The 20,935-nt window shown below is 44.0% G+C and overlaps 1 protein-coding gene across 6 annotated transcripts in view; it reads right to left on the bottom strand.

Annotated features, from left to right (window-relative positions):
* FARP1 (FERM, ARH/RhoGEF and pleckstrin domain protein 1) overlaps positions 1 to 20,935 on the bottom strand; it is a 214,177-nt gene that overhangs the window by 21,801 nt on the left and 171,441 nt on the right. For 4 of the 6 annotated variants that reach the window (XM_054218754.1, XM_054218592.1, XM_054218350.1 and 1 more), the window contains 3 exons: positions 12,446 to 12,636; positions 10,466 to 10,555; positions 8,135 to 8,268 (listed from right to left, as the gene is read on the bottom strand). In XM_054218754.1, the coding sequence (XP_054074729.1) occupies positions 8,135 to 8,268; positions 10,466 to 10,555; positions 12,446 to 12,636 (415 nt within the window). The remainder of the gene's footprint in view (positions 1 to 8,134; positions 8,269 to 10,465; positions 10,556 to 12,445; positions 12,637 to 20,935) is intronic. The other 2 variants (XM_054218673.1, XM_054218513.1) reach the window with 1 other exon arrangement.

Below are 20,935 nucleotides of genomic sequence, written 5' to 3'. Positions count from 1 at the left end.
GCCAGATGAATTTGTGCTGCTGCCGGTAACGACACAGTATTCGCTAATTATCTCTAGAAGAATTCCTGCTTTATGACTTACTCTCTTAACTCTCTGGCATTGCCTGGACCCTTTTTTATGTCTCTACATTTGATTTAATCTAATGGACTTCAGTGGTTTGGTACCTTTCTGATTTACTGCCAAGACAAATATTAAGTAAGTACATCATTACAGACTGCTATTTCTAAATAGAAATTGCTTTCTGATCTGAAGGCTGGCTGGAATACTCGTTGCAAACTTCTCATCTACTAGCTAGCTACTCGAAGGCTGACCCCAAGCCTACCAAAGTCATGGTGAGTGCTTCCACTGACTTTGTGAACTTCAACTAATATTTAGTGCAGTTGTTCATTGTACAGTCAGGTCCTTATTTCCTAAACGCTGACCCCTTTGCCCCTCTTCAGCACAGACGCTTGCACAGCGTCTCGTCACATCAGTCACACAAAAGCATCAGGAACGTTCCCCTTCATTGGCTTTGGCCAGGGACTCATCCAAGGCTTTTTTTTTTTTAAACGCTTTGAGGGCTTTCAAATCTTACTCTGCATCTTGGCAGAGAGACAAAGAAGGCGAGAAGGGGGTTCCCCAAAAGCAACAGCCCCTCTGCAGCTGCTGGCTGAACAGTAAAGAGCTGAATCGTACCAGAGCCCTCAACCCAGGCCAGCAGAGATAACCCATGCCACAAGCAGATGTGTACTGCTGGAAGAAATAAAACCCTAAGAAAATCCAGAAATGACCGGGTACTGCTCCTTGTTCCAGCCATTCTCCCTGCTTTGGTTATTTATTTCCACGTAAATGCGGCCTCTTGCAACAGAGGTGATTTTCCCACCGGGAATGGTGCACACATGTAGGCTGGGATGCGGAGCAGAGGGACAGGGAAAGCTGAAGCCGGGCATAGGGGAACATGATGGCCTCACATGTGCCTCCTAAAACCCATCCTCCACCCAGCTCTCTGCCTGGACTCCACAGTAACCCCTAAGCTATGCTCTCCTCTTCCTCAGCTCCTCAACATGCAAATCCCAAGTAAACAAAAAGAAACGCCAAGAAAAGAGCATCCAAACACAGCGAATATGAAAATAAAAACCAAACACCCGACCCATCGGATGGTGTCTTACTGCTTCAGCAGCCCAAAGCACAGCAGCGGAGAAGAGAGCTCTCCCTGTGGTGTGTGTTTTGAATAACAACACTCGGCCTCCTGGGGGGGGAAGAAGCCGCTCGTTTGTTGTGCATAGATGGCTAAGTTGTTCTTCTTACTCCTTGTTTTCACGGGTCACTGTTTGAACATGGTATCTATCTGCTAGTGACAAGGGACAGAGTTCAGGGACCAGGTTCTTACAAATTTTCATCAGGAGCTGATTTATGACCCTCAGCTCCACAAAAGATGTAGGAGCTGCTTTCCCCACACATAATGTGCCCTCACTCCACTGGCATTGTCTGGCAAGGTCTAAAGCCACTGAAAGTCATGCTGAATAGTGGAGATATTATTCTATAAACAGCTCATTTTCAATTTTTCTCCAAATAGTCCCTTCCTTTTTACCGTAACGCAAGTGTACAGTTGCAAGCAAAGACGAGGAGACCAACTTTTATAGCTGATAAGAAAACCAGACACTACCTTATGTATTACTAAAAATGGCCCCCAGCTTGACTTCCAGGGACTACGCAAGCAGCTATGTCAGGTTTTAAAATTACGTAAACTTCTCAGTGTAACATCATTGAAAAATGAATGAAAAGAAATCTCAAGTCAGCCCATACTATCCCTCAATCATCCAGGAATGCTAGTAGAAGGAACAAAAATTTGATGGGGAAGGTGGGAAGGCAAAGGAGGGAAAGATTTCTCAAGGGAGACTTTCCTTTTTTTTCCAGGTCAACATAAAAACTTCCATTGCAGCCCTTCAATTGCAGCAAATTATATTTGCAGTGTATGAGCTTCTGCTACATGCTCAGGAACAGCATCTCCCTCCCGGATACTATGCTTGTCTTTGAGCACTTAAGACACTTTTGATGTTTTAAGAGTAGTATTAACTGAAGTTCTGATATTAAGAAATACCTTAAACATTCCCCATTACAACTGCCTTTTAAATAAGAGGAACATTTTGTAACTGGAAAAGAAGAGTCGATAAAAGCAAAACACCCTTTTCCTTGCTCACACCCTGCTATTACACACTGCCCTGCCCATTCCAGCCAGCGCTGCAGCTGTCCTTTCAGTAGTAAGCGGTGCACGAAATGCTGCTCTAGCCTAAGAAAAGTACTGCTGAAGCCACCAGAGCTTCCCAGAGTCCCACCAAGCCTTTGGGGAGTGCGCACGCATTTAAAGACTTTGGTCTGGCTATCCCTGTTGTGAGAGAAACCCAATCTACAGCAAGCATGCGTCAGTCACGCTTTTAAACAGTAAGAGATCAGAGCAAGTAACACCATCGCCTGGAAATATACTGCAAACACAACGTTTCATACCTTGGCGTAGCACCTCCTCAGAGGCGATCCTGGGCGCATCCCTCCTGGGAGAGACGCAGAGATGAATGTAACGTGGCTCGAGGTGAGACTAATGGATCCTGGACAAGCTATTTCTCTCCCACCATTTCAAATTCATTTGGGCGTAGCACGGCTCTAATCCCCAGAAGTACCCAAAAGTGACTTCAGCAACGCAAACTGAACTCTCAAAAGGAAGCACAATGCACTGGCACCAAGCCCCTCTTAATGTCTTGGTCTCAGGAATCCACACGGCGTGACCCTGAGGTTTATATTACAATACATACTTCATTTCTGTACATAGGACAAAGACACTTTCGAAACCGCCCTCTTCATCCCTCTTCACGAGGCACGCAGAACCAGCTGAATCGTCAGCGCTTCTGCGTTTGAGAAGGCAGATAAGGATTGCTGCCTTGTTTATATAAACTGTTTATTAGGCTGTTCTTCCGGACCGCAAGTACTACTTCCCAAACAAAAAATGGTTAATAAATCAACACTTAGCTCATCTTCCTGCACTTCCCTGAGTGCTTCTTATTACAGGTTTTCAAACCGTCTTTCATGAATCCTGATTGAGCCTTCTCCTTTCATATGCTAAGATCCGAGAGCTGTTTTTTTTTTTTTTTTTCAAATTACCAGCCGAACATTTCTGAGCCGCATCTGGTAGTACTGAGTAGCAGCTTTCCTCAGAAGTGCCTGTGAACTGGGAGTCAAATTACTGGCTTCCCTGAAAGAAGATGAGTCTGTCTGGATTTCTGGAAAGTACGTAACGCTTTTTCTTCCTAGCACACGGATAAGGCCCAAAATGCAGATTTACGTTACCTGACAGGGCTTCCTAGGGCAGACATGGCTATACCAGCTTGCCCTGGCATTACCAAGGGGGAAAATTTATGGTTCTCCATTTGCCACCTTCTGTCAGAATTTACAGAAACCAGTTTGAAAACTTGTAATACAAACATATAAAGGGGTGTGGGAAGATGAGCTAAATTTTTTTGGCCAGAAAATGGTGCTTGTGGCCCAAATGAATAGCGTATTAAACAGCTTAGATTGAATGAAGGAGCAAAACCTAACTGACTTCTCAGATTCAATTGGCCAGATGTTAGTGGAGCATGTCATCCTCTGCCTGCACCGCCCACACCTCTTCCTCCTTGCCATAAAATCTCTCAGGCCCTGGGAAAGAGGAGCCAGCTTTAAATCACTGAGATATGCCTCCCGTGTTCCCTCCCAGCAAGAAGTGTAGGGAACTCCTGGCCTTGCAGCCATAGCCTTGCTGAGGAGCAACCTGGATGAGTCCTAGTGGCCAGCACCAGGACCTGGATGCCGGACACAGCTCTCCTGGCACTTGCTAACAGGACAACCTGATGTGCACTGTTCTCTCTGCCACCTCGGGCAGCTTTCTGATCTTTTTCCCTCCTTCTCCTTCTCCTTCTCCCCTGCTGCGCGAGAGGGCAGAGCCCCATGCCTGCCTGCCCGCATCCACCAAAGGTCATCTTTCATCTCCTCAAACCACAGGGCCTCTAGCAGGGCGTTTTCACTTGGTGCCAGGAACATGGTCAGCCTCGTGAACAGAGGGCTCAGCACAGTTTGGGCAACTGAGGGGATTCACAGACTGTTTCACTGCCTCTGCAACAGCACAGGCAGGGCAGACAACATCGCCCAGAGCATGGGATGACCGATCTCGGGATGCTATGCAATAAAGCCAACAGGAATCTGCTCAGTTTCATGGCCAGAAAGAAACTCTGGCTGTGAAAAACGCAACAACTGCCTATATTCTGCAGTTGGCTATTGGTGTCAGCATCAGTTCACGTCTTGTTAAAAACTTTCTCACTACACGCTAGACACTGAGATGTGCTGCTCTTAGGAAATGCAGTACTAAAGAGAAAAATGGGTAAATTGTGTAAAGAAATGAATCAGATCTGCCAGAATCTATACCTGGGTCAAAAGGATACCAGCCCTTAAGATGTTCAGTAGCAAACAGCCTGCCTCCAACGTCAGATTCAAACAGTTCAGAAGCCTTCGAGCAAGCCAGAAATGCTTTTAATAACGTGCACAACCTGAGCTTCTTTGAGCCAAATACTAAAACCTTATAGATGTTTTAACAAATAAAAGCATAGAGCCATCTAACAATTGTTATGCATGATCCTCCCCTGGCCTTGCTCTCCTCACAGCTCTTCTGCAGAGCATCAGCTTCAACGCGATCCAAGTCTGAAGAGGCCACGGAATGGTCTCCCACAAGAGCTTCCAACACATGGCACAAGGGTTTGAAACAAACCTTAGACAAACACACCGGTGTCTCGGCAGAGTGAGCAGGCTGAACTGCACTTTAAGTTGATAAAACCCAGCATGCAACTCACTAGGGGAACACAGATGACTGGTTACGGGAGGCTCTTCCTCTCAGACAAGCTCCCGCAACACACCTGGGTAGCTAGGGGCTTCCAGTAGCTTGATAAAGTCCACAACCCTTACATTCAAAAGCCCTTTTTTCATAGGACACGCCACCCTCTGATGAATGCAGAGAGCGCTTGTGTCTCAGGACATATGTCCCGCCTTCCTCGCCCCTCCACCTGCCTGGAAATTTAGAAGAGCTGACGCGGAAGAGTCAGATTTAAGCGAGTTGGCTCGAATCCTGCCCAGACCTGCCCGCAGCAGTGCCACCAGCTCAGCCGTGCCCGCGAGGTGCCCATCAGGCAGCTGATGTAGGGGCTGGGCAGTGCTCTGCACCGCGGTGGGGAACACAGCCCAAGCCCGCTGGCTTAAAACCGCCCGGGGCCAAAGGCAGAGCTACAATCATGGCAGCACGGACACTGAGCTAAGTGACCTTGACCACACTGCTGAAGAAATTCCCTACCACGTTGCCACCAGCTGCTTCTTCTACATGCTGAGGGGCTGTTTTATTTTTGTCACTCGACGTTTAATTAAGCGGTAATCTCTATAGGATAGAGTTTATTGCTTGCAGCTTATCTCGGCATCTGTAGCATTATATAAAAACACCAACACCTCCAAAATAGCACCTGCCAGAAAATTACTTCTCTTCCTAAGGCACGGAACTTTAAAAACAAACACCGTCTACAATGGTATTACATTAGGTAAACCCATGCTGTTGGTTGCAAATTGTATGCAGACCAGGGCCGGGAACGTGACTGCTTTTCTGTCAAGGGAATTGGAGCCTCCAACAAAGAATTCCCAGTGGCTTTACACTAACTGTGGAAGGACATGCGATAGCTGAGCTGACAAAGTCAGAACGAGGTGCCCAGCTGGGACAAAGTTACCTCAGCAGAATATTTTTGAACAAATTTGGATTGCAAAGTAACCTCATAGCAGATCAGCACTTTCTATCATCAGGTAACTGCAGTTTAAATATGCTTATTAGGAGCCTTAAACTGGGATTTACTGCTCTGTGAAACCATAGCCTTAGGACACAAAGAAAAGCTGGAAAACAAAAGGTTTACTCAGCTCTAAAAGAAGCTAACTGAAAAGGAGAAACAAAATAAACCCATGGAAAGTCTAAAAGCCTAAATATTCTTTCTTTCTTTCAACATACCCCCCTCCCCACTTACTACAGTGCCACATTTCCACAGCAGGCTGTAATTGCAGCATCATCCAATTTTTTGAAAAAGCATCATGCCTGAACAGGAGGTTGGCACTCACCTGTAATGCCACCAGCAATCAGAAGGACACAGGGGGAATCTCTATTTCAACATGGGCCCCAGGAATCAGTACCCAGCAAGCTCACCACATTAGACTGGTCTGGCAGAGAGCAGAACTTGGCCCTTTACTAACTGTATAATTTTTCCTTTTCTCACCATGCACCCTGAACACCAACTAGTTGGGGATTAACCCCAACTACTGTTAATCCTACACAATGTTTCATAGAACCATAGAATCATAGAACCATAGGGTTGGAAGGGACCTCTGGAGATCATCTAGTCCAACCCCCCTGCCAGAGCAGGGTCACCTAGAGCAGGCTGCACAGGAATGTGTCCAGGCGGGTTTTGAATGTCTCCAGAGACGGAGACTCCACCACCTCTCTGGGCAGCCTGTGAGGCTGGGTGCTCTGGGTGCTCTTCCAGTGCTCTGCCACCCTCAAAGTAAAGAAGTTCCTCCTCATGTTTAGGTGGAACTTCCTATGCTCGAGTTTGTGCCTGTTACCTCTTGTCCTGTCGCAGGGCACCACTAACAAGAGCCTGGCCCCATCCTCCTGACACCCACCCTTTACGTATTTATAAGTGTTGATAAGGTCCCACCTCAGCTGTCTTTTTTCCAGACTGAAGAGACCCAAGTCCCTCAGCCTTTCCTCATGAGAGAGGTGTTTCAATCCCCTAATCATCTTGGTAGCCCTTTGCTGCACCCTCTCCAGCAGTTCCCTGTCCTTCTTGAACAGTTCCCTTGTCTTCTTGTTTGAAGAGACAATCACTATTTTACAGCATTTGAAAGAGCCTTCTTGGAGTACCTGCAATAAGTGTTCCTTACTGGAAAGCAATTAACAGCAGTAAGAACCTTGACTGGATTAAAACAGCAGCAGCCCAATGAAAAAAAGGGAGATACAGGCAGAGTTGCTGTGCAGCACATTACTTTAGGAGTAACCTTACGTCAACCATCAGCCACAGACTCCTGGGTGAGGATGTCAGCTCTACGAGGCTGCATCATATTCCCTTCTCCCCAGAAAACACCCGCTAATTTTGGAATTCTGCAGGGAGGGTTGGGATAGCACTGGTCCGCAATGCGTTGTGCTCTCATTCAATGACCTCGCCCATCACATCGCCACAGCTAAACTCACACGCTCTAAGACTGCGTTTTGCTTTTGTTTTGATTCATTAGTTAAAGAGGCATTAAACTGATTAGCACTCATCAGGTCTGCCTGCTCTGCTTTCACGTGATTTTCCGTTGTCACTTTTCTAAACGAGAAAGAAAAGCCGGGCTCCCAGCGCCGAAGATAAACTACCAAAAAATGGCTACACAGAGGAAGACAATCTAGTCCAGACAGGTCTAATCAGAGGACGGAGAGGGCTTCTGTGTGCTGCCTTTGCTCAGCTATCAGTGGTCAAATGAACCGAGTTAAGAGTCCTGCCAGGGAAGAATTACTCACTTCATAGCTATTTCAAAAAAATGCCATGTTTTACTGCTACTATTATGCTAAGAATAGATAACTTTTAAGCCCAGTGTCTTCTTCCAAAACTCTGACAATTTGTAGAGTGCACTGTTGACCCTGAGAGTGCCAAAGCTGCGGTGCTGCAGAACGGGAAGCTGGCCTCTGAAATCCCCCCCAGCCTCCACCAGTTTGACAGAAACAGGACTTGTTCCTTTGCCGCTCCCGCTTTATTACTGATAAGCCTTGCTTGCAACACGTTTTTCGGAAGAGCTGCCGTATAGAAACACTGACATTTGGCAAGAGAAAGCTTCATGCAGAATTATGATCTCATTTGCATATGTCTGTACCTGACTGTGATATCTGAACAACAGAATTTGTCAAGTAAACACGAACAAAGCATGATTCAATATACCCAGTCTGTTAATAACCAACATCTGTGACTTTCACAAATGAATCACTACAGTTTATCATAAAGAGTTAGCAAAAAGGGAATGCAAAAATGCTAAACCGCATGAAATAACACAGCTAAATAACAAACAACAATCTTACCACAAAGCAAGTCTCTGTTCAATTTCCTTGAGAAAACCAGTGTGAAATTTGTGCAAAGGTTCGAAGTTGGAGAAAATGAGATTTTTCAGTGTTTCATGCATGCAGTCCTCTTTACTCACTGCACTCTGAAACCACTACAAAGGAAAAAAAGAAGCAAAATTATCGGAGGGTGGATTGCACCAGGTACGATCATTTGCTGTCTTTATGCACCTAACCCAAATACACCCAACCCAGTAAGGACCTTATTTAGCTGGCACTAGGAGTACAACCCAGGCAACCTCTGACACTCCTACATGCTGAACTGATGCTCTTATCAGCGGTCAGGCCCTGCATAGTTAAAAAAGCAACTCCTTTCCCCTTTGCCATCTCTGATCAAATCTTGAAAATTCTTTTCAAGCCCGAACCGGTCGGTCAATACAAACTGAACTTGCAAATGCTGTAGGTGCAAGAGAAAGAGTATTGCAATACTCGCAACACTTGCAAACATTCCACTAAGAACAAAAAATATGCTCTCCATCTTCTTTTGCTCAGTTCTGTCTGAAATCCCTTTGACAGGATTTGGTACAGCAAGCATTCAAGCCCATGTTGTTGTGCGCAGACAGAGAATATTGTGCACTTCGCAAACTGAGTAAGTAGAAGGATGGTACTTTGCACTCCGAAGATGCTAGCAGAAAGAAATAGGAGGCTCAGTGCCAAACGCTGTTAAGACTGCAACAGGCTCCTGCTCAGTTTTGCTCCATATTTTCTTTATTTCACCCTAATAGACCTATGGGTGATGTAAAGCCATAGGACTAGGGGGCTTGCCAAGGTGGCACAGACTATTATCTTCAACATGGTAACACCACTGCCTCGCTGCCCTGAGGGGTTCCTGCAATGCCTAGAAGGCTGTTGGGACCACAGTCTTTATTGACACCACATCACCTGGAGCTGATCCAGACCTGGGATAAAGAGAGACCCCTCCCAAGCCTCCCTCTCCCCTGCTTTATCTCTGCACTGAGCAGAGCTAAGGTTGAAGAACTGCACACGTACCAAGCCTCAAAATTCATGCACAACACTCGTTCCTTCTGCCTTTTCCAATGATGCTGGCTACTTGTTCACTCTCAGTGGCCTCCTGGGCCAGACATCTGTGGGGCATAGCTGACGGGCCTGATGATTAGCTCAGAGACAGGTATATGCCTCTTGGTGACACAGCAAATTCAAATTCGCCTACCATAAGAATAAAGGCCAGGGTGGGAAATGGGGTTTAGCTCTGAAGAGCTAAAACTTTCTGTTTCTGCAGCCACTGGGTGAAACAGAAGATGAAAACAGCCTATCTGCTGTCGAGGCTGCAGCGATGACCACTGTCCCACAAAACCTGGCCCTTTCCCTCGTTGGCCTGGCTTCCCAGAAAGCCAGGGTAAGTAGGCAGTGGAGACACAGCTATCTTGCTGCCTGTAACAACCATGCTGCTCCAGCCTACACTGGCTATGCCTAAGTTGGCATCAGATCAGCTGCATCTGCCACGTGGGCTTCTGGAACAGACGAGAAGCTGGGGAGAAGGTGTCTCTCCCTGGTTCCCAGCTGGTGCCAACAGACTCTTCCGTGCAGCGTGTCTTCCTTACCACAACCCTCAATGCAGGAGGTGGCAATGCACCTCACAGAGCTTCACACGATTAAAGAGTGGGGAGGCCTAGAGCTTGGCAGCCCGACTGAAATACCATGAGAAGTTTTGGATCCAGTGTGCTTTTAGAGACAATTGTTATTTAAGGCCAAATCTTGCGCACATTACTCTTGGAAGTTAAACAAGACTGTTGGTGTGTGTGCAAAGGCGGCACGTATTTGCCTCGGTGTTAACAATCATGCTCTGATGAGATGCTACAGATTAATGACTCGTTTAACAGTCAGTTTCACTTACTGAAAAATCAGAAGCATTCAAATAGGTACTCCACAATATTTCATGTTAAATGGAGGGTATTTAATCCAGGAGAAAACATTTATATGTCCCCCTAGGGAGCTACTTCAGTTTTAAGAGAAGTCATTGAAAACCCACAGGCATTTTTAGTAATTACAACCACAAAGTATGAGAGCAAGAAAAAATAACTGAAGTGTGTCCCAAGTTCCCCAACCTGATACAGTTTCGTAGTGCATGTTACTAACCACAGCGCAAATCTCGACTTTCTGCTTTTTGTGTTATTTCCTCCCTAGAGCTGTACTCCTGCGCGCTGCAGAGAATACCTACAGTGCAGAATATAAAAGTAGCATGGGACGGCTAAGATGTTAAATGGAGCAGATGAAATACTACTGCTGACTAGAGCTTCACATGTTTCATGAGTAATGCTCAAGTAAACATACCGATGTGATGACTTCAAGGTCCTTCAGGTATGTTCGTTCTGTGGTCGCTGCTTCTTTAGCAATGAAGTAGGCTTTCTCAGTTGGGAATCTCTGCAAATTGCAAACACGGTAGGTTTTCATCTGCTTTTATGGAGCTGCTTTTTGTAGGAAAAAAACTGCAGACAACAATCACCAAGAGAGTTACAAACCAGTGACCCTTGCTTGTGGTTACTGTGACTCATGCTTGAATGTGCCTGAGCCCTGAAGCCCCGAAACCAATCCTTCCTTGCCAACACAACGGAACAAGCACTTTCTCTGGATTCTTGAGAGACCTTTTTTTTCTGTCAAGGTGATTTCTATAGCTCTGGGGTGCTGATGTTCCTTTCAGCTTATTCCACACATCTGGAGGAGCAGGACATATTCTGACGTTCACAAGAAATCCTCTGCAGGCTAGATAACCATTTGAATCAAACTGATGAATGTCAAATTTGACAAAATTACAAAAAATAGGGTCTGATTCTTGGAAGTCTCATTGGCAGGGTAACAATCCACAATAAAAATACTCTCAAAACCCCCCAAATCTGTAAAATTTTCCCAGTGCATCTAGAAAACCTAAGACTGGGAGAGGGGAAGAATTTTAGGGCAAGCTACAGATTTCAAATTTCAGGAAAAAAAAAATCCCAAATCCTCCTGTGTTATCCAAGAGGCAAAAGTGGTTTTGACCTCTTAATTCTAAAGGGCCAAAGGATCCAAACTGATCTTGCTGTGTGTTGCTCAGGAAGCAAAAAGGAAGAGCGAAACATCCATAAATCTTTTGCTTCTACATTTCCTCCCTGAAGATGAGGGATGCAGAGGGTGCGCTAGAATGGGTTGTGAGGGGATTGCGTGGGCATTTCCTAATCAGTATACAACCCCATAGGAACCATCATCAGCTGGTATAAGCTACAGCAGTCACCGGCTGCTGTAACTTGGACTGGCACAGAGAATCATCAGTCTATTAACTGATTCTTGGCTTTTCTTCTCAAATTTCTCTTGCGTATCTTGCTAACTATGCACAGTAGGAAAAGAGATCTTCCTTACACATCCTCCCGCTTTCCAGCAAAGCCATCTGAGTTCCTACCTTCTTCCTCCTGAGATGCTCCCAGCTCAGGAGAAAAAGTAGGCAACAGAAGGACAAGAGCAACCCCCTCTCACCCTGCAGCACAGGGGGGATGAGCCAGCAGACACCCAGAACACTCTGGCTCAGACAGAATCACTCCTGTCTTTGAAAAGCAGTTTTGGATGTAATGTTCCCTTATGGCTTTGATGGGGCTGAGCCAAACACTCCCAGCTGAACGCTGCAGGCTGTGGCTCAAAGAGAGCGTTTGTACTCCCACAGCCAAGTTCTCCCAGTGGTGCTCCCAGCAGAGACAGACTGGAGAGCCTGGGTTGGACACTCAGGCTGCACAGGCTCAACGCTGTTCCTTTTCCTTCTGTCACCTTGAAGTTCTCCCTCCAATAATACATTGGAGTTGACTGTTTTGTTACAACAAACTACGGAACTCCACTCCTTAAAAACAAGCCAGGTTTACAGGAGACCATGTCGAAACAAGCTCTTAAGGTTGCAACCAACAGGACTGGCCCAGATTTATCCCATATTAACCTAAGGGACATAGAGCTACCTATCTATCTTCTCTCTGCTGCTTAAAGAGCAGCTGGGGCCCTTAACTCCGGCACCTCTGTAACGGAGGATGAATCCAGGGCACTGAGCCTTCAGCAGCAGCAGTTCTGTCGTTCTGTCCTGACCTGCTACAAACTGTGAGTTTGGCCTCAGGAGCACAGGGATGCTCTTGGACATCTCATGACTGAGGACAGCAGATACCAAGCGACCCGATTCAAGTTACCTGTGTGGATCTTCGATGAGGAAGCTGCAGGGGGCCCAGATATTAGTCACTTTGACAAGCAGCACTAGTTGCAACACAACGTGGAGGAGAGTGCCACGGCCAACTGCCTCTGCCTTACCTTTCTTTTGACCTCTTCCTCGTCATCAGTCTTGATGCATGACGGGTCATTCAGCAAAGGGCTGATCAAGGGAGATGACTGCTTGGCATCAGGGCTCAAGTTTGGAGATAAAGACATATTTGCCACTGGTGGTCCTCCTTGGGAATTGATGGAAAGCTCTGAAAGGTGAGGGCTGCCAGTCAGAGAACCTGCTAAAAAAATGGTAAAAGAGAAATCAGTTAGGACAGTCTCGCTGTAGAAAGTACCAAAAAGAGTCACAACCTTAAGTTGCAGCATGTGAAATTACACTACAAGACACAGCCATCAGGGTCCTCAAACTAGTCCAAATGGACTTGAAGCCAGAGGAACTGCATCCACTTGCGTTAACCAAGGGACTGTAGCGTTCTTTTAGCTGATGAAACTGGCTGAAATTAGTGTCTCTGTAGGGAAGGGATCAAGGCATACATGACTGAGCTGCAATATTTACTGCTAAACATCATATTAATACCAAATTTTTCACCATTGTAACCCACTCTATGAAAGAGAATAAACACAAGAATAAGGGAGTCACCCTAGGAGTGCCATTCTTGCTATCAAAACAGAACGTGAAAAACTCAAATCAGTACTTCATAGGGAGCTACAGGACACAAGTTAGAACAAATTTATCTAGTGGAAGTCTAGAGAAAAAGAAACTGTGACTTTCTACAGCAGTGTTGCTGCTAAGACCAGTCAGATCTAACATGAAGGGAGAAAACTACTAGTTCCCCAATTTCTACACACAACACAAGTATGTATATTATACCTTGTAGGTCTTTCCATGCTCCTCTGATTGTTTGGGATGGAAATGCTAGCATTATATTTACATAAGAAAAGCAATACTTTTAATGCACAAAGTATGACAACTTTAGATTATCACAGATATAAAGTCCCATTTAATTTTGGATTAAAAATATTAAAGAATTAGACAATTAATTACACTTCCATGGATTCATATACACTACATTAAATATTACCGAAATTAGCATTTTGTCTTCTGGGAGGCAGCCAGACTACCGACTGCACAAAGGGAAGAGTTTGCCAAAACTGCCCAGTGTTCTCCCAGTCATCCCCGCCTCCAAACCTCTGAAAATCTAAACCCGTTTTAGAAGATGGATCTGTCATGTGGAAGAACACTTACAGTCTGTACCGTTTTGGCATCGTACATTAAAATCCAACCAAAAAAATGTGACAAGCTCTTGATTACCACAGCTAATGGGCTGTCTAGGATTAAATGTAAAACACATACATCGCTATATATAATTAAGTCAAATACATTTTACTATCACACGGTTTCGTCCTCCCTAGATTATGATAGGTAAGTGTTCCTGTTGCTACAACACAGCTGAGATACTCCAGTAAACAGAGGCACCAATAAATATAATTAGGCCAGTAGTAAAACCTATTTATTTTCTGGAAGAACTCAAGATTTATTGCTAGAACATGAATGTTTTCCAGTTCCAAACCAGTTCATATTTATGTGTCATTCCTTTGAAAAGAGAAGGAAAAAAGCAATACAGTTATCAGTTTTCGTAATCATGACAGTTATGTAGCCTATTATAAATCAAAGTCAAAGGTCTGTATTATTACAGCTAGCAAGAAAGAATTTACCAACAGTTTCACACTAAATCAATGTTCAGTGAAATTTGAGAAAATGCCACAGCTTGTTACACAAATGTCAATTTTATTGACACTAGCACAAAACTGTATACAGTGTTTTCAAAAGAAATGGAATTAATCATTGAGAAATAGTGAAACAGATTAATAGCAAGGTTGTAAAGTTAAAAGTACTTAACTCTACATTACAAAAGACATAAGAAAAGTGGTATCACCTCAAACGTGGAAACAAAGAAATTCTGGCACTATGCCTGTCATACGACAGCGAATAAATGATTTGCACCTCTGTGAGAAGTTCACAGGCATTATAGTCTAGATGTTAAATAGCACCTATCTGTGATAGATAGATATAGATGTATCAACATATCTACCTACCTATTGATAATCCTAGATCTAACTTCGGATGCACTGGAATTTTTATCAGTACAACTCAAATATTTCAAACTATAAAATATCAAATGGACAATGAATTAAAAAGACTTACTAACCTGTACTTGGAAGACTGAACTTGGAAAAAGTATTACAGAAAGTATCACCAAAAAATGTGCCTGGTGGCTCACAGCTTTAACTATACACCCCATTGATTAAAGACTTACACACTAACACATCACTGACATTCTTGCTGCAAAAAGTTATTTTGCAGCCAGTTAAAATGCTACATCCACCTTTTTGGCATCAATGGGGACATGAGCAGTGACCAACTCCATCCACCACCACCACCTACAAGCAAGAGCTCAGTTAGACGCCCATCTGCCAATATGCTGATCAAGTGAAAATTAAAGCTAGGTCTAAGAAAGTGGCTACATTACAAAAGGGCCTCAAAATGCTGTTACATTAGCACATCTGGGGCCTAATTACAACCAACACAGCAATAAAGATCAACCACATTGGATGTTGTTCTGGTAAAGCTGGGAAACAAACTTATTCTGCTGTGAGAAAGTCAGTAAATCATGAAGGAATGAAAACGGAAGGCCTTCTCTCCCCCATCACCAATCAATCAGGACGTGTGTCATGCTGATGGGTCACGGCAATGCTACAAAGCGACTTTCTCTTTTTCACGGACATGAGGACCAAATAACCTGCATTAACCAAATGGTCTTTCCTCAGTGTTTCCTCTGACCCCCTGCCACAGAAGAGTATATTCATACAGGCTCTACTCAACAACTACATACTGCAGAATATAAACAGAAGCAGAAAGGAGAAGACCAATCTTATTTACAAGGTACTGAGATTCCTCCCATTGTACCCTAAAGGATTCATTGATTGACAGGCAATTATTAGCATGTCAGTTGCCAGATATCAAGTGGTACTGCACAGCACATTGGAGGCCTAAAAGGTTTGCGGATGGTATGTGGAACTGTCTTTGCTGGTGCTTTAAGTGATTTTTATTTGGATTCAGACTTGAGCCATCTTTCAAATATAATGGAGCCAGCTATATACACACAAATTAAGAGACCAAGTACAAAAGGATGTTTATCTCAGGATTGTTTAAGCACATACTAAAATGATATCGTTGGTGGAGTGGGCAGGAATTAAGCACATGCTTCAATTCTTTTCTGAGACTAGGTTTAAGAAGAGAAACAAACATTGGTTGATGACGGAGGCAAATAATGAGAATGCACTTTACCATGGTATGCCAGATTAGTCCATCAGTGCCAAAATATCTGGAGTCGTTCTTAGTTCCACTGAGCTAGTTTACTCTCCAGACATTGGGGAAAAGTACTGCAGTAGGGAAGGTGACAGAAAAAATAAACCTTGATTGAAAGCTAACTTGAAAAAAATCTATGAAATGACAATGGCATTTTACTTGGCCACAGGACATGAAACTATGGGTTCTCTTAGCTTTACACGTGTCTCAAATCACCCCCATCAACATACATGTTCCAAGTGCTAAGTAAAATGAAGCCAGTGGCTAAAATAAAATACTTAATGGCTGTACCTCTGTCAAAACACACATCACAGTTGTTTGCTGCAGTTTGGTGTTGGGAATGCACAGGAGCACTGGCAAGCTGTGGGCAGGCTGGTCTCTGCGCTTGGCTGGCCAGCCGTGATCCATCCCACCAGCAGTATCTCCTTTAGTTTCAGCTACTGTCATGCACAAACATTACACCATAGGGACAGTTGTTGAGGTTGGCACCTATGGAGATTTGGGCTGGCTGAGCAATAATACTTTAAAACAAGCCCACTACCAGGGAAAAAAAAGTTCAAATCAGTACCTTTCAGTTGACAAAGAAAATCCGTCCCAGAGGTCAATTCAAATCACAGTGAGCTGAACTGCCTGTTGCCTCTTTCTTTGCTGGCTACATAGACAGCATAAGATGATGTGAAATCCCTCCTTAGAGACTGCAGCCTAAGATGGAAGGGCTCTCCTCTTTGTGAGGAAGATAAATGGGACTCAATGTATCCTCAAAATACTTCTCCTCTATTCCTTTCCTCCTGAAACTGCGGAGTGACAAACTCACGCCATTTAGCGTTCCCCATCTGCTTCAAAAGAAACAGGTCTCATCCCTACACGCTGTGTTTTAACAGGAAGGAACAGTACAGCTGTGTTAAGATGCCCCTGGCTATGTTTGTCCTCCGTGGAGCACCAAGAAGTGAAAATTACTCAATGGAATCTGAAAGAAAACATCAGCCATTACTGAAGGTGACTGAAATTCTGCTGGAAAACTTCATGTACATCTACAGCGCTCATTCTAACTCAACTGTTGGGGGTTACATTATATTGTTCTCAAGGTTTATTATTAGAAATTAAAATGTGTTACGAGCCAGAAAAGCACCCATCTCAATACCTGGAATGTCGCAGGGCTTATTCTCTCTTAGGCCTGCTTCACAGACTGCTCTGCAGTCAGGGGAAGTTTGTGACATCCAGATCCCAGTTACTCTGCTTTAAGGGCAGTTCAGTGTTTTCTAAACTCCAGCCTGGTGGATGACACCCAAGCTGTTGCCCCTTTGTCCTTGCACATTACTGAGCGTACCGCTTATGAAGGCTCTTTAGTAAGAAAGCATTTGACAGAGCTGTCACTGCTGTGGCCACACAGTTAGGTCTAGCTTAATTTCCCACAGTCACAGTGGTTGCATACCTCTACCTTCTACCTAAAAGTTTTGGTCAGAGAAAGATACATACTACAAAATGACACGGGGGACAGACCAGATGAAGTGGCAGGAGTTTTCTTATGCACCTCACTGACGACTTAAGTACTTAGGACTGGAGAAGAGTTTAATAAGGGTGTCCATCCCATCTCTCCCCAGCTGTGAACCAGGCACAGTCACATTGCTGAGCTAAAAGAGATATGGGATGGAGATTCTGCTCTGCTCTCCCTCAATGCAAGAACCAACCCCCACTGACTTCCATGAAAGTCTGATGGAGACCAGTTCATCAGGCTGCACTCCTCTTCCTCATTAAACAGAACAAGCTGGAGTGCTGTATACAGTTTGTTAGAATTAAAGATCTTGAAAAGTAGTTATACATCAACCATACATTTATGTACAAACATCCCTGAATGCAGTACCAAAGAATTTCAGGAGCAACGGGAAGAAAAAACAACTCAGGAAGAGATCCTATGTCAGACGTAACCAGTAACTCTGCCTGGCTTGAAGAGGAACATGACAGGGAGAAAGGTTCGCTTTGACTTCACAGCTTCAAAATGCATGCCCATGGCAGGAGTGTCAGTCAGCAGCAGGGATTTGGGAGAATGGTGCACCTTCTCAATGAACCAATTTCCTCATATTGAGAACAAAGCATCAGCCAGCAAATGGACAGAACAATTAAACCAGTGACAGTTTTACAGCAAAATACCAGTTAGAATGAGTAAAAGCCTTCAGTACAGGTAAAACTAAAAAATAATAAAAAAAAATTTAATTCCATGCATACACAGTTAAATGGCTTGACATGCTTATCGTCTCATCAAGCTTGCTGTCGGTTTAGTAGCCAGCAACCTCTTTAGTTGGTAAAGGTCCATGCTTTATCGGTATACTGCAGTATTAGACAGCGGTGAGTGTGAAATCAGACAGTAACTGCTGTTGGCCTACATCAGGGTATACTCACGTCTTAAGAACAAAGGGTGAGCTTTACAGCCTGGGAGGAACGCAAGGTCACTGGGCATCGGTCCTTTGTCTAGCCTTGATCTTTCCAGACAGAAATAGAGCAACACGCGGAAGGATTCCCTGCTGTACCCAGGGTTAGGGTTGGTTTGCTTTTGTTTGTCTGTCTTTAAACCAGCACGAGACAGTGCTACAATGGACCTGAAAGCGTTCAGTCCCTGTGTAAGCCTTAGCCACAGATACTGTCCGTTTCAACAAGACATCTCCCTGAGACTGCAGTGATCCTGTTTACGAGCTACGGCAGACCGACTGGATCATCGTTGGGTGCAGCCTTCATTAGGAAATGAAGGGCAATCCGATTGTGCTCAATGGAGCCCCAATGCCCTGGCAAACAGACCTTCCCCCCCTCCCTCCGCTCCTCAACATGGTGTGGTTTCTCAACTTGAGACTCACAACCTGGTGGGGGTTATCTCCGATTCCGAGGTGAGGAGTTGCTCTGTGAGACAGGATCACTGTAATAAGAGGATTTAGGTACTCCCAATACAAACAGGTATTTCTGCAGTGAAAGGACATTGAGGCAGTGCTCCAAACAATGCAAGGAACAGAAGATACACCATGCTTTGAGGATAGACAGAACATTGAAAAGGCTTTTTCTCCCAGAGAGGTACATGCTGACAAAACAGTGCGTACAATGAAACAAAAAATGTTTCTCTTTGAACGGTATTAAACAAATGACAAAAATGAGAATGAAGTCCCCAGCATTTTCAATTTTAAAAATTAATTTTGGCTATTGGGATTTATTAAAAAAATCTATGCATGGGCACACACAGAAACCAGGAAAGGACTGGATAGGTGAAACACTGCCAAGCTTATGAACTTTTGTTAGTGGGTTCAGGTGAGTTTTTTAGCAGGAAAGGGGAAAAATAAGGATTCAGCTAATCAAAGATTTTTATGTGCCTCATGGAAAAGCAACAGGCATGAGCTCTAAAATTCACTGAACTAAACAGAGCGACCTACCTCTGTCTTGCTGTAAACCATCAAAAGCAAAAACCTGTTTTCTTCTCAAAACAGGTTTTGCAGCATTTTAAAGAAAGCTTCTAATCTAATTTTAACAAGCTTGAAAGCTCTTGAATCAGAAAGCATTCATTTTCCTTCGACCTTCCATGTTCAATCAGTGACAACTGTATCGTTACTGGCTTTAGAGTTAATTTTTATCAGTAGGAACCGTGGATTTTTATGGTTCTCAGAGGCCAAAACTCTACCAAAAACAATGATCAATAAAAATTACACCTTAAAACTCTAATCATTCTAAAGCAAACTAAATATTTACCATCATGTCATGCAAATTTATGATCCTAAGGTCTTTACTCCTTTTACTGTAATAACACCACCATTATTTACACTCACATTTGTGAAAAAAGTGCCTGTGAATGCACGGCTCAGCCAGGCACACAGGCTTTCCAGATCTCTTAACATTTAAAAGAAAGTGCTCACTGCTTTTAATAACAAACAACATAAACCAAGCTTATTCTACACCCTCTTTGTAGACCACAGAATTAGAACAGAAGACAAAACACTCCAAAGAACTGCTACATGCCACCCAAACTAGGCTTTTTATTCATATGATGCCTTTGATTTTTAAGTAGAAGTTCTGTATTTTAAAATATCAACGGCACCACACAGCCTAACCACGGGGGGAACACAGAAGATGCCTTTGTTCAGGACCCACACGTTGCACAAAAATTATTTCCCTCATAAATAAGTAAATAAGATATGCGCCCTTGTCTAGGTATGTTTCAGCAACTACAGAAATTACTGAAATGGAAGAGGAAAGATTTTGTTAATTTTAATTTCCTAGGGTTTCAATTTCCTTCCTTTCCAGAACCTGACAGCCCGGGCAAAACTTTTTCCTACTGTGGCTTGACTGAAACCAGAGTCTGCTGCTGCCCACGTCTGAGAAAAATTACACGAGTCTAATCTTTGTGACCTCCTGATGTTTTAACAGTGTGCCTCAGACACTTACAATCAGACCCGCCCCCCCCCCCCCCCCCCCCGAAATCATCACCATTAAGTAGGAGACAGCAACAAGCAGCTGGGTTTCTGGCAAAAGGCTTGCTCTCCTACCACTTGTGTCTGCCAGCAGCTAACAAAAGAAAGGTGCACATATTAAAAATCCTTCCAAAAGATTCCATTTCCCTCATGTATTTAGGGTCTCTCTTATTTGGTACGGAGAAGAGAATTGACTCCCTAAATGAAAAGGAAAGAGATGTGCTAAAACGTACAGAAGCTGCCTTAAGAAACTTACACCGTTCAGAGAGAGAAGCATTATTGGAAGACTAAAAGGGACTTTGGCTTCCTTCACTTTATACACGGCTGAACACAGAACCTTGTTCCTTCACACCTTCACACCCACTGTCCTTCCCAGACAGTGACAACCACCCTGCTGAATGAGGTGGATCTCCAGCGGTCCACATCCCTGAGCACAAAGGTAAGTGACAGCCAAATCCTTCACGCATGTGTGGAAGTCAGGAAAAACTTGGATTGTTAATTTGTTTTTCATCATTAGAAGTTAAATTGCAGCAATTAAAATTTCATTCTGAAGTCACCTCTGGCAGCAGTCTAATGGCTCATTATGACAAATGAGACTAGTTAAACAAACATGGTATTTGACATAATTTATAGGTCAGACGTCCTTTCTTCTGTTGAAGACGTGTTCCAGAAATAGCCACAATTCATGCTAATTGCATATAAATCATACTGATGAGATCTGAATCACTGGTTTTCAATATTCAAAATCAGGTCTGCTTCATCAGTTTA

This window comes from Rissa tridactyla, chromosome 1 (genome assembly GCF_028500815.1).
Source record: "Rissa tridactyla isolate bRisTri1 chromosome 1, bRisTri1.patW.cur.20221130, whole genome shotgun sequence".
In the NCBI taxonomy this organism is placed as follows: Eukaryota; Metazoa; Chordata; class Aves; order Charadriiformes; family Laridae; genus Rissa; species Rissa tridactyla.
Note: the sequence above shows the minus strand (reverse complement) of the source record. Positions and strands in the feature narration are given on the sequence as shown.